Source organism: Oncorhynchus mykiss, chromosome 17 (assembly GCF_013265735.2).
Source record: "Oncorhynchus mykiss isolate Arlee chromosome 17, USDA_OmykA_1.1, whole genome shotgun sequence".
NCBI lineage: Eukaryota > Metazoa > Chordata > Actinopteri > Salmoniformes > Salmonidae > Oncorhynchus > Oncorhynchus mykiss.
The window spans coordinates 47,948,644-47,963,814 of NC_048581.1; the positions used below are offsets into that span (position 1 = coordinate 47,948,644).

Below are 15,171 nucleotides of genomic sequence, written 5' to 3' on the forward strand. Positions count from 1 at the left end.
ACCTTAGCACGGTCTTCAGTGAACCACTTATATAAATAATTTAGTTCTGGGCTGAAATATTAGTCTGAACACTCTACATAACAAGGTTTTCTACCGTAAGCAGTCAAGAGAGCCAGGACAAAGCAACATATTAATAATGAATTGCTAAAGGTCCATGTGGGACATGACTGTCTCCATTAGCGAAGATGGAGCTTGTGTAGCCCGACGGCCGTCTTAGGTTGACCTTTCTCCATTCTTTTCTTAATACTTGATTTTCACAGAGGCAATTTAGGTGAAGTACCTCATTCCTTAATTGTTAGAATGTCTTTTTTTTCCAGTTTCAGTATAGGTGTGCTACTTCCTGTATTTAAATTCTGTGCCAATGTCATGCGTATGTCAATGAGCTTATAAGCTCTATGAACACTGTATATATGCTTTAGGAATAGGGTTCAATAGTTCAACAATTGTCATGAAAACCGCTCTCTCTCCTTCTCTTCCAGCTTATATGACCTTAATGTATGCTTTAATGCTATATGTACTGTAAACATGATTTAATTACAAATAACTAAAACTACTCTCTCTCCTCCTCCTCCTCCTCTTCCTCCCCTGTGTCGGCCATTCCAGCAAGACACTCGGACGTCGTCCTCCCTGCCCAAGCTGGACCTCCACGTAATTCCCGTGTGGAGGAAAGGGATCACAGGGAAAGGAGTGGTCATCACCGTGCTGGATGACGGTCTGGAGTGGAACCACACCGACATATACCCCAACTACGTAAGTCCACATTTCCATGGCAACAGAAATCACTAAGGGAGACCGTTCCCATAGCAACATCGGTGACACTTACACAGCCATCCATGAAGCACTAATAAGCAGTAATAAATTGCAATATGATAGGTGGCGATGACGGTTGGTAAGCGTGCATAGATTATAGAACTGGAAATCAATAATAGGTGGAATTATTATGGTCCTGGATTATTTTTTTGTGGTTGTGTTGACAGGAACTACAGTATAGGTGGCTTGGAGGCAAACAGTTATTTCTCTATGAGACACAAGGCATTGGGAGACAGCCCTAGGGTCTTTCTAGAGAGGCAGAGAGAGAGAGAGAGAGAGAGAGAGGAAGTATGACAACAAGGCTGATAGAATCGACTCTGACTATAATTAACGCGACTGTGATTAATCAAAGGGACTTAATCAAGCGAGACGCTTATCCATCTTCACTCAAAGTCTCGAAGCAGACCTGTTTCAGTGATTCTGATGCAGTGTAGGTATAAAAGTGCAGCCTGACCTCAGAGCCATACGAAACATACTATACACATTTTTCTGCATCGCCAAGACTTATGATATGTACTAATCGTGTAGTTACTTTAGACAGAAACAAAAGTAGGTAGGTAGGTCCGGGGAGGATGGGTGGGCGTATACCTCGAACCGACTAGCGATCCAAAGGTTGCATCGAGTCGCACAGGGGACAACTGTGGCATTTTAGGTAACCCTTCCCCTAAACCTTTTTGTGTTTCTTCGTTAATAAATAGAAGAATGTCTTCACATCACGCTGCGCCTTGGTCTCTTCCATTCAACGAACGTGACAGTAGCAATAAACCTTTCAGACGAAGACATATTGACAAATGTTCGACATTCCTCTTTCTCAAAAATAATGGCTTTGTTTCAGCCCTAAATAATTTCCTACCTCGTCCTCTTGTCTGGTGTTCAACCATCCATGTAATTTACAGTCCCTCTCAGTGACAGGTCCCCGGTGCGGTCACCTAAGTGGGTTAAGTGGGTTGACAGATTGGGTTCTGGAGCGTATGGTGATTTTCCCTTCTCTCTCTTTCTTCTCCAGGACGCAGCAGCCAGCTACGATTTCAATGACAACGACCCTGACCCCTTCCCCAGATACGACTCCACCAATGAGAACAAGTAAATGTTCTATTTATTTTAAGGATATGCCTGCTATCATGTTTTTGTTGTTGTGAGAAGCGTGTAGCATTTTTCACACACATTTGTCTCTTTTCAAATCCTCACTTGTATATTCAATTTTTACATGCATTGGCATATTACTTATGTGGGCTATGTAGCATAGTAGCCAATAAAAATTATCTTAACATCCAGTACTAATGGAAAGTACATGTTCCTCATTGTTCGGGTCCCTTGCAGTCTGGTGACCACTATAAAACCCATGTAATCCTGTTCCTAGTTACAGCATCCTCACTGTCGATTACACAACTAGATAAGAAGGGGAGCAGCCAGCTATCCTGCTAGACACACACAGGTCACACTCGCTGGAAATGGGCATATCTGGTACACACAGATGGAGCTGTTGATGTAACAACAGTTATGTGTGTATATATATATATATATATATGTATATTTATTTATTAAATTTTTTTTTCCGCAGATTCCCAAGGAATTTATAGATTTACAATTTTTCTACATTTAACGTAAAATACAGTATTTATTGTACTACATACAGTGAGTATAGAAAGTCATCAACCCTTTTCAAAATGTTCACCCTTTGTTGCCTTACAGCCTGAAATGAAAACACATCAAATCAGACGTTTTTCGGCTTTATTTACAATATCCAAAACATAAAAACTCTGAACATTAATTACAATGAAGACAGTAAAATACCGTATTTGGATAAGTGATCAACCCCCTGAGTTAATACTTGGTGGAACCACCTTTTGCTTGAATTACAGCCATGGGTCTCTTTGAATAGGTCTCTACTAACTTTGCACACCTAGACTGTGCAACATTTGCCTACTCTTCCTTGCAGAATTCTTCAAGCTCAGTCAAATTGCATGGTGACCGCTCAAGGACTGCACTCTTCAAGTCATTCCAAATTCTAGATGGGATTTAGGTCGGGGCTCTGACTAAGCCACTCAAGGACATTCACCTTCTTGTCCTTCAGCCACTGTATGGTTGCTTTGGTGGTGTTCTTTGGGTCATTGTCATGTTGAAACGTGAACCATCTTCCCATTTTCAACTTCCTGGCAGAGGGCTGCAGGCTCTCCTCAAGAATTTGTTGGAATTTTGCACTATCCATTTTCTCTTCTATCCTCACAAGTGCTCCAGTCCTTGCTGAAGAGGTCTTGGAATTTGTGATTTTTGGAAAATCTCAAACAAGACTTGATGTGGCTTTTTTTGAGGAATGTTTTTTTTCTCTCGCCACCCTCCCATAGAAGCCAGATTTGTGGAGCGTTTGTGATATTGTGGTCACATGCACACATTGACCAGTCTTTGCCATAAAGGCCTGAAGCTCCTTCAAAGTCGCCATTGGCTTCTTGGTAGCCTCTCTGATCAGTCTCCTCCTTGCCCGGTCATCCAGTTTGGAGGGACAGTCTGATCTATGCAGGGTCTGGGTGGTGCCATACTCCCTTCTACTTCTTAATAATGGTATTAACTGTGCTCTGAGGGACAAAGCCTTTGAAATCTTTTTATATCCATCCTCTGACTTGTGCCTTTCCACAACTTTATCTCGTACATCTTTCCGCCCATAGTGAATTCTTTGCTTTGAATTGCACTACTAAGCAGTAGAGTCCTCTGTGAAGAACTGCTTTTAATCTGACCTAATACAAATCAGTACAATTGATCACAGATGGATGCCAATTAGCTTGATTTGTGATCTGGAAGGTGGTCGGTTATGCCTCAGAAAGTTTGCAATTGCAATTGTAAGGAGGGGTATTCACTTATCCAAATAGGTTATTTTACATTTTTTTCAAATTTGATATGTTTTCATTTCAGGCTGTAAGGCAACAAAAGGTGAACATTTTGAAAGGGGGTGGTGACTTTCTATACCCACTGGACAAGCCCATAAGATTGTAGCCTGGGAGCCATATATGTTGTACTGTAGGTTAGTGTTTGAGACAGTAAAATTAGTGCCAGAATGACATTCAGACTGGAAAGATTTAGTTGATAGCCTATCTCCTATTGTGCTTGTTAGCATTAATTAGCTTGTGGTAGATCCCATAGATGTAGAATTACAGAATTACAGATAGTAGAATTATATTAGTTATATGTCTATGCGTACAGTGGCTTGCGAAAGTAATCACCCCCTTGGCATTTTTGCTATGTTGTTGCCTTACAACATGGAATTAAAATAGATTTTTGGGGGGTTTGTATGATTTGAACCTGTTAAGGATATGGCAGACATATGCCCCCTTTGGAGAGATTGGGTACCCCTAGTAAACTGAAAAAAAATTAACACAACATGCCTACCATTTTGAAGATGCAAAATATTTTTTCTTGTGAAACAAACAAGAAATAAGACAAAAATATGGAGAGCTTGAGCATGCATAACTATTCAACCCTCCAAAGTGAATACTTTGTAGAGCCACCATTTGCAGAAATGATAGCTGCAAGTCTCTTGGGGTATGTCTCTATAAGATTGGCACATCTAGCCACTGGGATTTTTGCCCATTCTTCAAGGCAAAACTGCTCCAGCTCCTTCAAGTTGGATGGGTTCCGCTGGTGTACAGCAATCTTTAAGTCATACCACAGATTCTCAATTGGATTGAGGTCTGGGCTTTGACTAGGCCATTCCAAGACATTTACATGTTTCCCCTTAAACCACTCAAGTGTTGCTTTAGTAGTATTCTTAGGGTCATTGTCCTGCTGGAAGGTGAACCTCTGTCCTAGTCTCAAATCTCTGGAAGACTGAAACAGGTTTCCCTCAAGAATTTACCTGTATTTAGTGCCATCCATCATTCCTTCAATTCTGACCAGTTTCCCAGTCCCTGCCAATGAAAAACATCCCCACAGCATGATGCTGCCACCACCATGCTTCACTGTGGGGATGGTGTTCTCAAGGTGATGAGAGGTGTTGGGTTTGCAACAGACATAGCATTTTCCTTGATGGCCAAAAAGCCCAATTGTAGTTTCATCTGACAAGAGTACCTTCTTCCATATGTTTGGGGAGTCTCCCACATGCCTTTTGGGGAACACCAAACGTGTTTGCTTATTTTTTTCTTTAAGCAATGTCTTTTTTCTGGCCACTCTTCCGTAAAGCCCAGCTCTGTGGAGTGTATGGCTTAAAGTGGTCATATGGACAGATACTCCAATTTTCGCTTTGCAGCTCCTTCAGGGTTATCTTTGGTCTCTTTGTTGCCTCTCTGATTCATGCCCTCCTTGCCTAGTCTGTGAGTTTTGGTGGGCGGCCCTCTCTTGGCAGGTTTGTTGTGGTGCCATAGTCTTTCCATTTTTTTATAATGGATTTAATGGTGCTCCGTGGGATGTTCAAAGTTTCTGATATTTTTTTATAACCCAACTCTTCTCCACAATTTTGTCCCTGACCTGTTTGGTCTTCATGGTGTCGCTTGCTTGGTGGTGCCCCTTGCTTAGTGGTGTTGCAGACTCTGAGGCCTTTCAGAACTGGTATATATATATATATATATATATATATATATACTGAGATCATGTGGCAGATCATGTGACACTTAGATTGCACACAGGAGGACTTTATTTAATTAATTCTGTGACTTCTGAAGGTAATTGGTTGCACCAGATCTTATTTAGGGGCTTCATAGCAAAGGGGGTGAATACATATGCACACACCAGTTATTTTTTTCACTTCACTTCACCAATTTGGACTATTTTGTGTATGTCCATTTTATAAAATCCAAATAAAAATCAATTTAAATTACAGGTTGTAATGCAACAAAATAGGAAAAATGCCAAAGGGGATGGATACTTTTGCAAGGCACTGTATAGCCAACCATAGCAACTCAAAGCAGTCCATTTGACCTCTGACAAAATGCCACATCTTTGGAATCTCTCTTTCTCATCTCTCTCATCTCTCTCTCCCTCTTTCTTTCTTTCTGGGCCTTTGTCTCACAGACAATACCTGTAAATGATGACTCACTCTAAGCCAGCTGTGAGGGTTACACAAACACACAAACACACACAAGCCCCCCTTCCCACCCCTGTTAGTGCACTCTTTTGTTGTCAATGTACTCTGATCACACACTGTATAATTTAGACTCCAGCAGTAGGCTGTTTATTGTCTCCTATAGGCATGCCCGAATTACATGAAACCAAAGGGCCTTCCATTTTTGGTTGACAAGATTCTCCCTCAATATCAATATTTTCTATGGCAAGCACATAATTATAAGAAGAATCTTACATAACCACATGCAACTAATTGAGGGACACTGGCACTCTTTCAAGAGGTTTTATAATGGATTCAATCTGTTTTTGAGATTTTTACGTTTACTGTTAACAATACTGAGATATACTATAAACCAGTTTGTAAAGGTTCCAGATCAGACTTGTTTATTCTGAATTCACTGCTACATGTATATGAAATTAGAACTCAGAATATTAGAAATTAGAATTTTGTCAGTTAGTGGGCCAGTTTGTAAAGAAAAAAGCAGTTATGTATAGTTAGTTGTAAGTGTGTGTTCTGTTTCTGTATGTACTCAGGCATGGAACCAGGTGTGCCGGTGAGATCGCCATGCAGGCAGATAACAATAAATGTGGAGTTGGGGTGGCGTACAACTCCAAGGTTGGAGGTAAGCGATGTAGCTAGCAACGTGCATGCCCCACCCACCTGATGATCTTTCTTTTTCTATTTCTGTGTTTGAGGGCTGCAAAATCCCCTATTCACTTAAATATGCCTAGATTAATTGCTTGAATTTGACTCTGGAGACTCCTTCCCACTCTTGCTTGTGCCACTCGTTTTTTCATGTTAATGTAACTACCGTTGTAATGACGTGTCAAACACTCCAATAATGGCTGAAATGGGCTCAATGGAAAAACATTGGCTTTCCGTTGCACCTATAAGAATGTTAATGTCTCAACACTTACATCACAACAAAGAGAAGAAAGATAACTTTATTTTGGTGTGTGTAGATTTTTTGTACAATTGATATAAAAATCCATGATTTAATGTAGTTGAAATGATTATAAATGAGATGTGCTGAAATGAAAGCAACTTTTGAAAAATAACACTCAGATTATAGTGACATTATCTCTAATCTTACAAAAAAGGTATAGTACAGTATGTACAGATAGGTGTTATCTAGAGCCAAGCGTTTTGATTTTAAATCGTGTGGCTATCCTTCTCTTATGCAAGAGAACATGACAATGACAGTAGTGAATTAATCATTAATGAGGAAGTCTAGACAGCACAGGTGAACACAGGTAGGCCTAGACAGAGCCCGTTTTTGGTGGTTGCAGGCAACTTGCAGCCCTTTACATTAAGTGATTAATGTATGCAAATACACCCAGTGTATATATGCAAATGAGGCAGATATCATTTTCTTTATTTTATCCCAAAGTATTACCTGATATACTAAGAAAGAAAATATGTATGACTGCATAATAATATTTTTGTGGGACATTTTACAATAAATTGAATACCTGAACTCCCACCAAAATGCCTTAATTTATTTATTACAGAACAATCTTTTATGTACTATAATTCAGTCAATATCTGAGCGATTTGTGTGTGTGTGTGTGCCGGATTATCAAACGTGTCCCGGAGGTCGAGGGGCACCCAAATAGCATATGTGTAGAATTGCATGAAATATGCTTTCAAACTGCTACATTTTATCTCTGCCCCATGGCAAAAAGTGTAGAATTGCAGGAAATGTGTTTTAAAACTGCGACATTTTCTCTTAACCTCATGAAAAATGTGCAGAAAAGCATTGTGAAACTACACATTTTTCTTTCTGTATATATAAAAAATGGGGGGGTGGTGGGGCCCCTCAGAGGTTGGTGCTCCAGGGCTCCAAATGCTGTAGTCCGGCCCTGTGCCTGCTGGTTTGTGGGACCTAGACAACAGCTGGAAGATGTCCTGGTGGTGGCCTACTTTTTTGAGCGGATGATTACGCAATACCACTTAACCAAATGACTGAGCAACAATTGGGCATCTGTTCCTCAGGGGGCTAAAACATAGCCACAGAGGAGGCAGCTCATATATAATATTAAAATGAGAAAATCTATTTGGGGGCACAAGACCACTCTACTTTCGAAGTATGACTTAAAACACTTCAACTGCAGTTAAAAACAACTAGTTGCTGAGGATTTTCATCATGTTGACCCTGCAGGGATCCGCATGTTGGACGGTATCGTGACGGACGCCATCGAGGCCAGTTCTATTGGCTTCAACCCAGACCATGTGGACATCTACAGTGCCAGCTGGGGACCCAACGACGATGGCAAGACGGTGGAGGGCCCCGGTCGCCTGGCGTCAAAAGCCTTTGAGTACGGCATCCAGAAGGTAACACACCACAGTCCTCTCTTTTTTACCCCCCCAAAAAACATATTCATTGTCAAATTTACTCAAATTATTATTTACCTACAAAGCAGTCAAAACAAACTGAAATCCAAACAAATGGCCTATCTAAATACATTGAAATTGGATAAAAAGGGAAGATAGAAAAGGGACCTAGGCTAAAGGCTACTAAAAACAAACTTAACACTAACTCCTCACCTGTCTCCTTCCCCTCAGGGCCGCGGCGGGAAGGGCTCCATCTTTGTGTGGGCATCGGGGAACGGGGGCCGTCAGGGGGACAACTGCGACTGTGACGGCTACACGGACAGCATCTACACCATCTCCATCAGCAGTGCCTCCCAGCAGGGCCTGTCTCCCTGGTACGCTGAGAAGTGCTCCTCCACCCTGGCCACCGCTTACAGCAGCGGAGACTACACCGACCAGAGAATAGTGAGTTAAAGTGAACTCCACACCACACCACTGGATAGTGGAGATTGGTATTGTGCTACATTTTGTTATGGTACATTGCGTTTTTAACTTGACTTTTCTTTGCTGTACCTGTGGTTTCTTTGTTTACTTCTGTGTCCCTGCAGACCAGTGCTGATTTGCATAACGAATGCACCGAGACGCACACGGGAACCTCCGCCTCCGCCCCACTGGCTGCTGGGATATTTGCCCTGTCGCTGGAACAGAAGTGAGGCAACAATCTTGACTTAAACAATGTCAATGGAATATGTGTTTAGGACTCTCCGTCATAATGAAACATGTGTGCAGGACTTCCTATCTGATTTCTTATTTGTCCATCCCCACTAACCCCTCCCCCAGCCCTGAGCTAACATGGAGGGATCTGCAGCACTTGGTGGTGTGGACTTCTGAGTTCGACCCGCTGGCCAACAATCCCGGCTGGAAGAGGAACGGGGCAGGCCTGATGGTCAACAGTCGTTTTGGATTTGGCCTGCTCAACGCTAAGGCCCTGGTGGACCTGGCCGACCCGGCCACCTGGAAACACGTCCCCGAGAAGAAGCAGTGCATCGTCAGGGACGACTCCTTCCAGCCCAGGTACAAATACACTGCACTAGTCTAGTAGATCAGAAACATCTAATCCTCCTGACATAACATACATGTTGTATTGTTCACTTCAGACTAATTCTGGTGGGCAAGCAAACTTAAAGTGTACCAGTAATTCCTTTATGGACAGAGTCCCGTGTCCTAAGATGTCCCTGTGTTTTGGCTCTTCTATTGACGCAGATCAAGAGCTCTTTGATAAGACACTATCTCTACTTTTGACTAGTTTCCGATATGGAACAATATATCAACAGTAAAATGAAAGCTAGAGGTTTGTGTTTGCTCAAGTGTGTTTTTGTGTATTTCATGTTTATGTGTATGTGCGTATGTGCACATGGTCCGTATTGGTAGGAAAGCTGGGATTCCGGCTTTGATTTCTGTAACGGAGGGCTCAAAAAATCTTTGGAGAAATCTTTCATTTGTTAAATCACTTTAGGTTTTTAGGCTTTAGGATAAGCTAAGGCTAGCTGGTAATATTGCTATGTCAACATTTATCTCCAGACTAAATCTGTTCCCGGAGGAAGGGATTTTTTTATCTGAGCAGATGTTTAGTGCACTAACTACAATAGGTTAGCCACCAAGGCTAGGCTACATCATCTAAATTACCTTCATCTTAAAGGATAGGTTTGGTATTTTAGAGCTTACGGTTATACGGTTCCTTACCCTGGCATTAGTTTACAGGCCAGGAGAGATTGTATTTCATGGTTAGGATTTTCTTATACAGCCACTACTAGCCTCCGCTAACCCCAACAAATCTATGGGAGAGATGAGGACATCTGCACAATGTTAAACATTTAAACGCCAAATCAACTGAAATCACCTCAATGATTTGGTCACCTTTACATCACTTAAAGGTCCAATGCAGCCCTTTTTATATCAATATCAAATCCTTTCTGGGTAACAATTAAGTACCTTACTGTGATTGTTTTCAATTAAAAAGTTCAAAAATAAACAAAACTTGCTTCTTAGCAAAGATATTTAGCAAGCAAGAATTTTGCTAAGACAGTGGGGAGGGGGAAACTGCAAACTAGCTGTTATTGTCAAGGAGGTTTGGAACTCTCTTTCTTATTGGTCTAATAACTAATTTACCGCCTAGTGATGTCACAATTTCACAGTATTATTCCAACCTCAGTGTGGAAATATATATAAAGCATAGGAAAATCATGTTTTTTAATGCACTGGGCCTTTAAATGAATAATCTGTAACTATCTTTTGGTATTTGTTTCATTGGCCCACTGTTGATACAGTCCCGAAATGTTTTGCATGTCAGCAATCAAGTTATCAATATATAGGACTTTCAAAAAACGAAATGTAACTTGCCACATCATCACGATGATGCGCTTTGCATCATCATGATGATTTAACATGTTAAAATATGTTTTTTGAAAGTACTATATAATCTACAAAAATGACATGAAACGGTTTCCCAATCTGGCCCATTGATTTGTGGTTAGTGAATAAAAAGTTAGTAATGGCTGTTTAAAGAATTCCCTGGCCCGTAGACTACTGTCAGTATGAGGGACATTATAACTGTCAATTCTAAAATACCAAATGCATCATTTAAGTTTGCTATCATCTCTAGCTAATAACTCAATTATTGATTATGTCCCTATTTTATTTTTCCTTTATATAACCAGGCAAGTCAGTTAAGAACAAATTCTTATTTTCAATGACGGCCTAGGAACAGTGGGTTAACTGCCTGTTCAGGGGCAGAACGACAGATTTGTACCTTGTCAGCTCAGGGGTTTGAACTTGCAACCTTCCGGTTACAAGTCCAATGCTCTAACCACTAGGCTGCCCTATGCCAGGCAGCTTGGGTTAAGCGACTCAGTGGCATTGACACCCAGTTTCCCCTTTACCTAGGCCATCATGATCATGCCATCTCAGCATCTCAGGAGGATTTAAGACTCCACTTGTGTCATTGCTCACTGGACTGCAGCCCGCTTCCTCCAGTCCTGTATGCCAGATTGTTGTGTTTGACTGTATTCGTTAATATATGAATAATGACCATTATATGTTAAGCTAAAGGTTTGGTATGTTGTGCTGTGTTGCAACCACAGTACTGATTTCTCTGTGCTGTGTCTTTCTGCCAGGGCATTGAAAGCAGCAGGGGAGATCACCATTGAGATCCCCACCAAGGCCTGTGCCGGCCAGAACAACGCTGTCCTCTCACTGGAGCATGTGCAAGTGGAGGCCAGCATCGAGTACACCAGGCGAGGAGACCTACACATCAAACTCACTTCCCCATCAGGTTCGTTAGACACACGCACATGCACGCATGCACACACAAAATCTAGATGTATACAGTACCAGTCAAAAGTTTGGACACACCTGTTCATTCAAGGGTTTTTCTTTATTTTTTTACTTTTTTCTACATTGTAGAAAAATAATGAAGATATCAAAACTATGAAATAACACATTTGCAACCATGTAGTAACCAAAAAAGTGTTATTCAAATCAAAATATATTTTATATTTGAGTTTCTTCACAGTAGCCACCCTTTGCCTTGATGACAGCTTTGCACACTCTTGGCATTCTCTCAAACAGCTTCACCTGGAATTATTCAGGTTATACAGTCTTGTCAGTTAGTCTTGTCCAAGTGAAGGAGTTCCCACATATGCTGAGCACTTGTTGGCTGATTACAGCATATCGCTGCAGAATTCTGTGGTAGCCATGCTGGTTAAGTGTGCCTTGAATTCTAAATAAATCACAGACAGTGTCACCAGCAAAGCACACCCACACCTCCTCCTCCGTGCTTCACGGTGCGGAGATCACCTAATCTGCGTCTCACAAAGACACATGAATTGGAACCAAAATATCTCAAATTTAGACTCATCAGACCAAAGGACAGATTTCCACTGGTCTAATGTCCATTGATCGTGTTTCTTGGCCCAAGTCTCTTTGCAGCAATTCGACCACGAAGGCCTGATTCACGCAGTCTTATCTGAACAGTAGATGTTGTGGTGTGTCTTTTACTTGAACTCTGTGAAGCATTTATTTGGGCTGCAATTTCTGAGGCTGATAACTGTAATGAACTTATCCTCTGCTACAGAGGTAACTCTGGGTCTTCCTTTCCAGTGGCGGTCCTCATGAGCCAGTTTCATCATAGCGCTTGAGGTTTTTTGCGACGGCACTTGGAGAAACTTTCAAAGTCTTAAAGTAATGATGGACTGTAATTTCTCTTTGCTTATTTGAGCTGTCCTTGCCATAATATGGACTAGGTCTTTTACCAAATAGGGCTATCTTCTGTATACGTTGTCAAAACACAACTGATTTGCTCAAACATTAATTAAGAAGGAAATAAATTCCACAAATTAACTTTTAACAAGGCACACCTGTTAATTGAAATACATTCCGGGTGACGACCTCATGAAGTTGGTTGAGAAAATGCTAAGAGTGTGCAAAGCTGTCATCAAGGCAAAGGGTGGCTACTTTGAAGAATCTCAAATATAAAACATTTTTTTGATTTGTTTACCACTTTTTTGGTTACTACATGATTCCATATGTGTTATTTAATTGTTTTGATGTTTTCACTATTATTCTAAAATGTAGAAAATAGTAAAAATAAAGAAAACCCCTGGAAAAAACCCTGGGTTGTCCAAACTTTTTACTGGTACTGTGTGTGTATATATATATAAAGCTCTGGAAAAAAATAAGAGACCACTCCAAAATAATCAGTTTCTCTGGTTTACTATTTATATGTACAGTTGAAGTTGGAAGTTTACATACACTTAGGTTGGAGTCATTAAAACTCGTTTTTCAACCACTCCACAAATTTCTTGTTAACAAACGATAGTTTTGGCAAGTCGGTTACGACATCTACTTTGTGCATGACACAAGTAATTTTTCCAACAATTGTTTACAGACAGATTATTTCACTTAAAATTCACTGTATCACAATTCCAGTGGGTCAGAAGTTACCATACACTAAGTTGACTGTGCCTTTAAACAGCTTGGAAAATTCCATAAAATTATGTCATGGCTTTAGAAGCTTCTGATTGGCTAATTGACATCATTTGAGTCAATTGGAGGTGTACCTGTGGATGTATTTCAAGGCCTACCTTCAAACTCAGTGCCTCTTTGCTTGACATCATGGGAAAATCAAAAGAAATCAGCCAAGACCTCAGAAAAAAATGTGTAGACCTCCACGAGCCTGGTTCAGCCTTGGGATCAATTTCCAAACACCTGAAGGTACCACGTTCATCTGTACAAACAATAGTACGCAAGTATAAACACCATGGGACCACACAGCTGTCCTACTGCTCAGAAAGGAGACACGTTCTGTCTCCTAGAGGTGAACGTACTTTGGTGCAAAAAGTGCAAATCAATCCCAGAACAACAGCAAAGGACCTTGTGAAAATGCTGGAGGAAACAGGTACAAAAGTATCTATATCCACAGTAAAACAAGTCCTATACCACTCAGCAAGGAAGAAGCCATAAAAAAGGCAGACTACGGTTTGCAACTGCACATGGGGACAAAGATCTTACTTTTTGCAGAAATGTCCTCTAGTCTGATGAAATAAAAATTTAACTGTTTGTCCATAGTGACCATCGTTATGTTTGGAGGAAAAAGGGGGAGGCTTGCAAGCCAAAGAACACCATCCCAACTGTGAAGAACTGGGGTGGCAGCATCATGTTGTGGGGTTGCTTTGATGCAGGAGGGACTGGTGCACTTCAAAAAGACAAATCTGCCTGATACCAGCCTTGCTGAGCACCCCCAGATCATCACCGATCCTCCACCAAATTTCACGTAGGTGTGAGACATGGAGAGGCCTACAAGCCACAGAGTCTCCCAAATCCTTATTAATCTGAAACACAATACCCCTTAATGACAAAGTGAAAACAGGTGTGTAGAAATTTTTGCAAATGTATTAAAAATAAAAAAACAGAAATACCTTATTTTCATAACTATTCATACCCTTTGCTATGAGACTCAAAATTGAGCTTAGGTGCATCCTGTTTCCATTGAACATCCTTGAGATGTTTCTACAACTTGATTTACCACCTGTGGTAAATTCATTTGATTGGACATGATTTTGAAAGGCACACACCTGTCTATATAAGGTTCCACACTTGACGATGCATGTCAGACCAAAAACCAAGCCATGAGTTCGAAGAAATTGGTCCGAGACACCGAGACAGGATTATGTCTAGGCACAGATCTGGGAAGGGTACCAAAACAATTCTACAGCATTGAAGGTCCCCAAGAAAACAGTGACCGCATCCATTCTTAAATGGAAGAAGTTTGGAACCACTAAGACTCTTCCTAACAGCATCATGTTGTGTGGATGTATTTCAGCGTTAGGGATTGAGAGACTAGTCAGGATTGAGAGAAAGATGAAGGGAGCAAAGTACAGAGAGATCCTTGAGGAAAACCTGCTCCAGAGCACTCAGGACATGAGACTGGCTCGAAGGTTCACCTTGCAACAGGACAACAGGATTAACTTCCGGCACCGACAGAGATGGCCGCCTCGCTTCGCGTTCCTAGGAAACTATGCAGTATTTTGTTTTTTTTACGTGTTATTTCTTACATTGGTACACAAGGTAATCTTAGGTTTTATTACATACAGTCGTGAGGAACTACTGGATATAAGAGCCAACGTACCATCATTACGACCAGGAATACGACTTTCCCAAAGCGGATCCTGTGTTTTGCCCACCACCCAGGACAATGGATCGGATCCCAGCCGGCGAACCAAAACAACGATGCCGTAAAAGGGGCAGACGAAGCGGTCTTCTGGTCAGGCTCCGGAGACGGGCACATCGCACAACGCTCCCGAGCATACTACTCGCCAATGTCCAGTCTCTTGACAACAAGGTTGATGAAATCCGAGCAAGGGTTGCATTCCAGAGAGACATAAGAGACTAACGTTCTTTGCTTCACGGGAAAACATGGCTCACTCAAGACACGCTATCAG

General features: G+C 41.3%; 1 protein-coding gene across 1 annotated transcript in view; it reads left to right on the top strand.

Annotated features, from left to right (window-relative positions):
• Positions 1-15,171, top strand: part of LOC110493995 (neuroendocrine convertase 1) — a 32,199-nt gene that overhangs the window by 9,698 nt on the left and 7,330 nt on the right. Inside the window, exons 4-11 of the mRNA XM_021568647.2 lie at positions 604-750; positions 1,817-1,893; positions 6,394-6,482; positions 8,022-8,194; positions 8,426-8,638; positions 8,782-8,882; positions 9,014-9,247; positions 11,347-11,504. Of these exons, the coding sequence (XP_021424322.2) occupies positions 604-750; positions 1,817-1,893; positions 6,394-6,482; positions 8,022-8,194; positions 8,426-8,638; positions 8,782-8,882; positions 9,014-9,247; positions 11,347-11,504 (1,192 nt within the window). The remainder of the gene's footprint in view (positions 1-603; positions 751-1,816; positions 1,894-6,393; positions 6,483-8,021; positions 8,195-8,425; positions 8,639-8,781; positions 8,883-9,013; positions 9,248-11,346; positions 11,505-15,171) is intronic.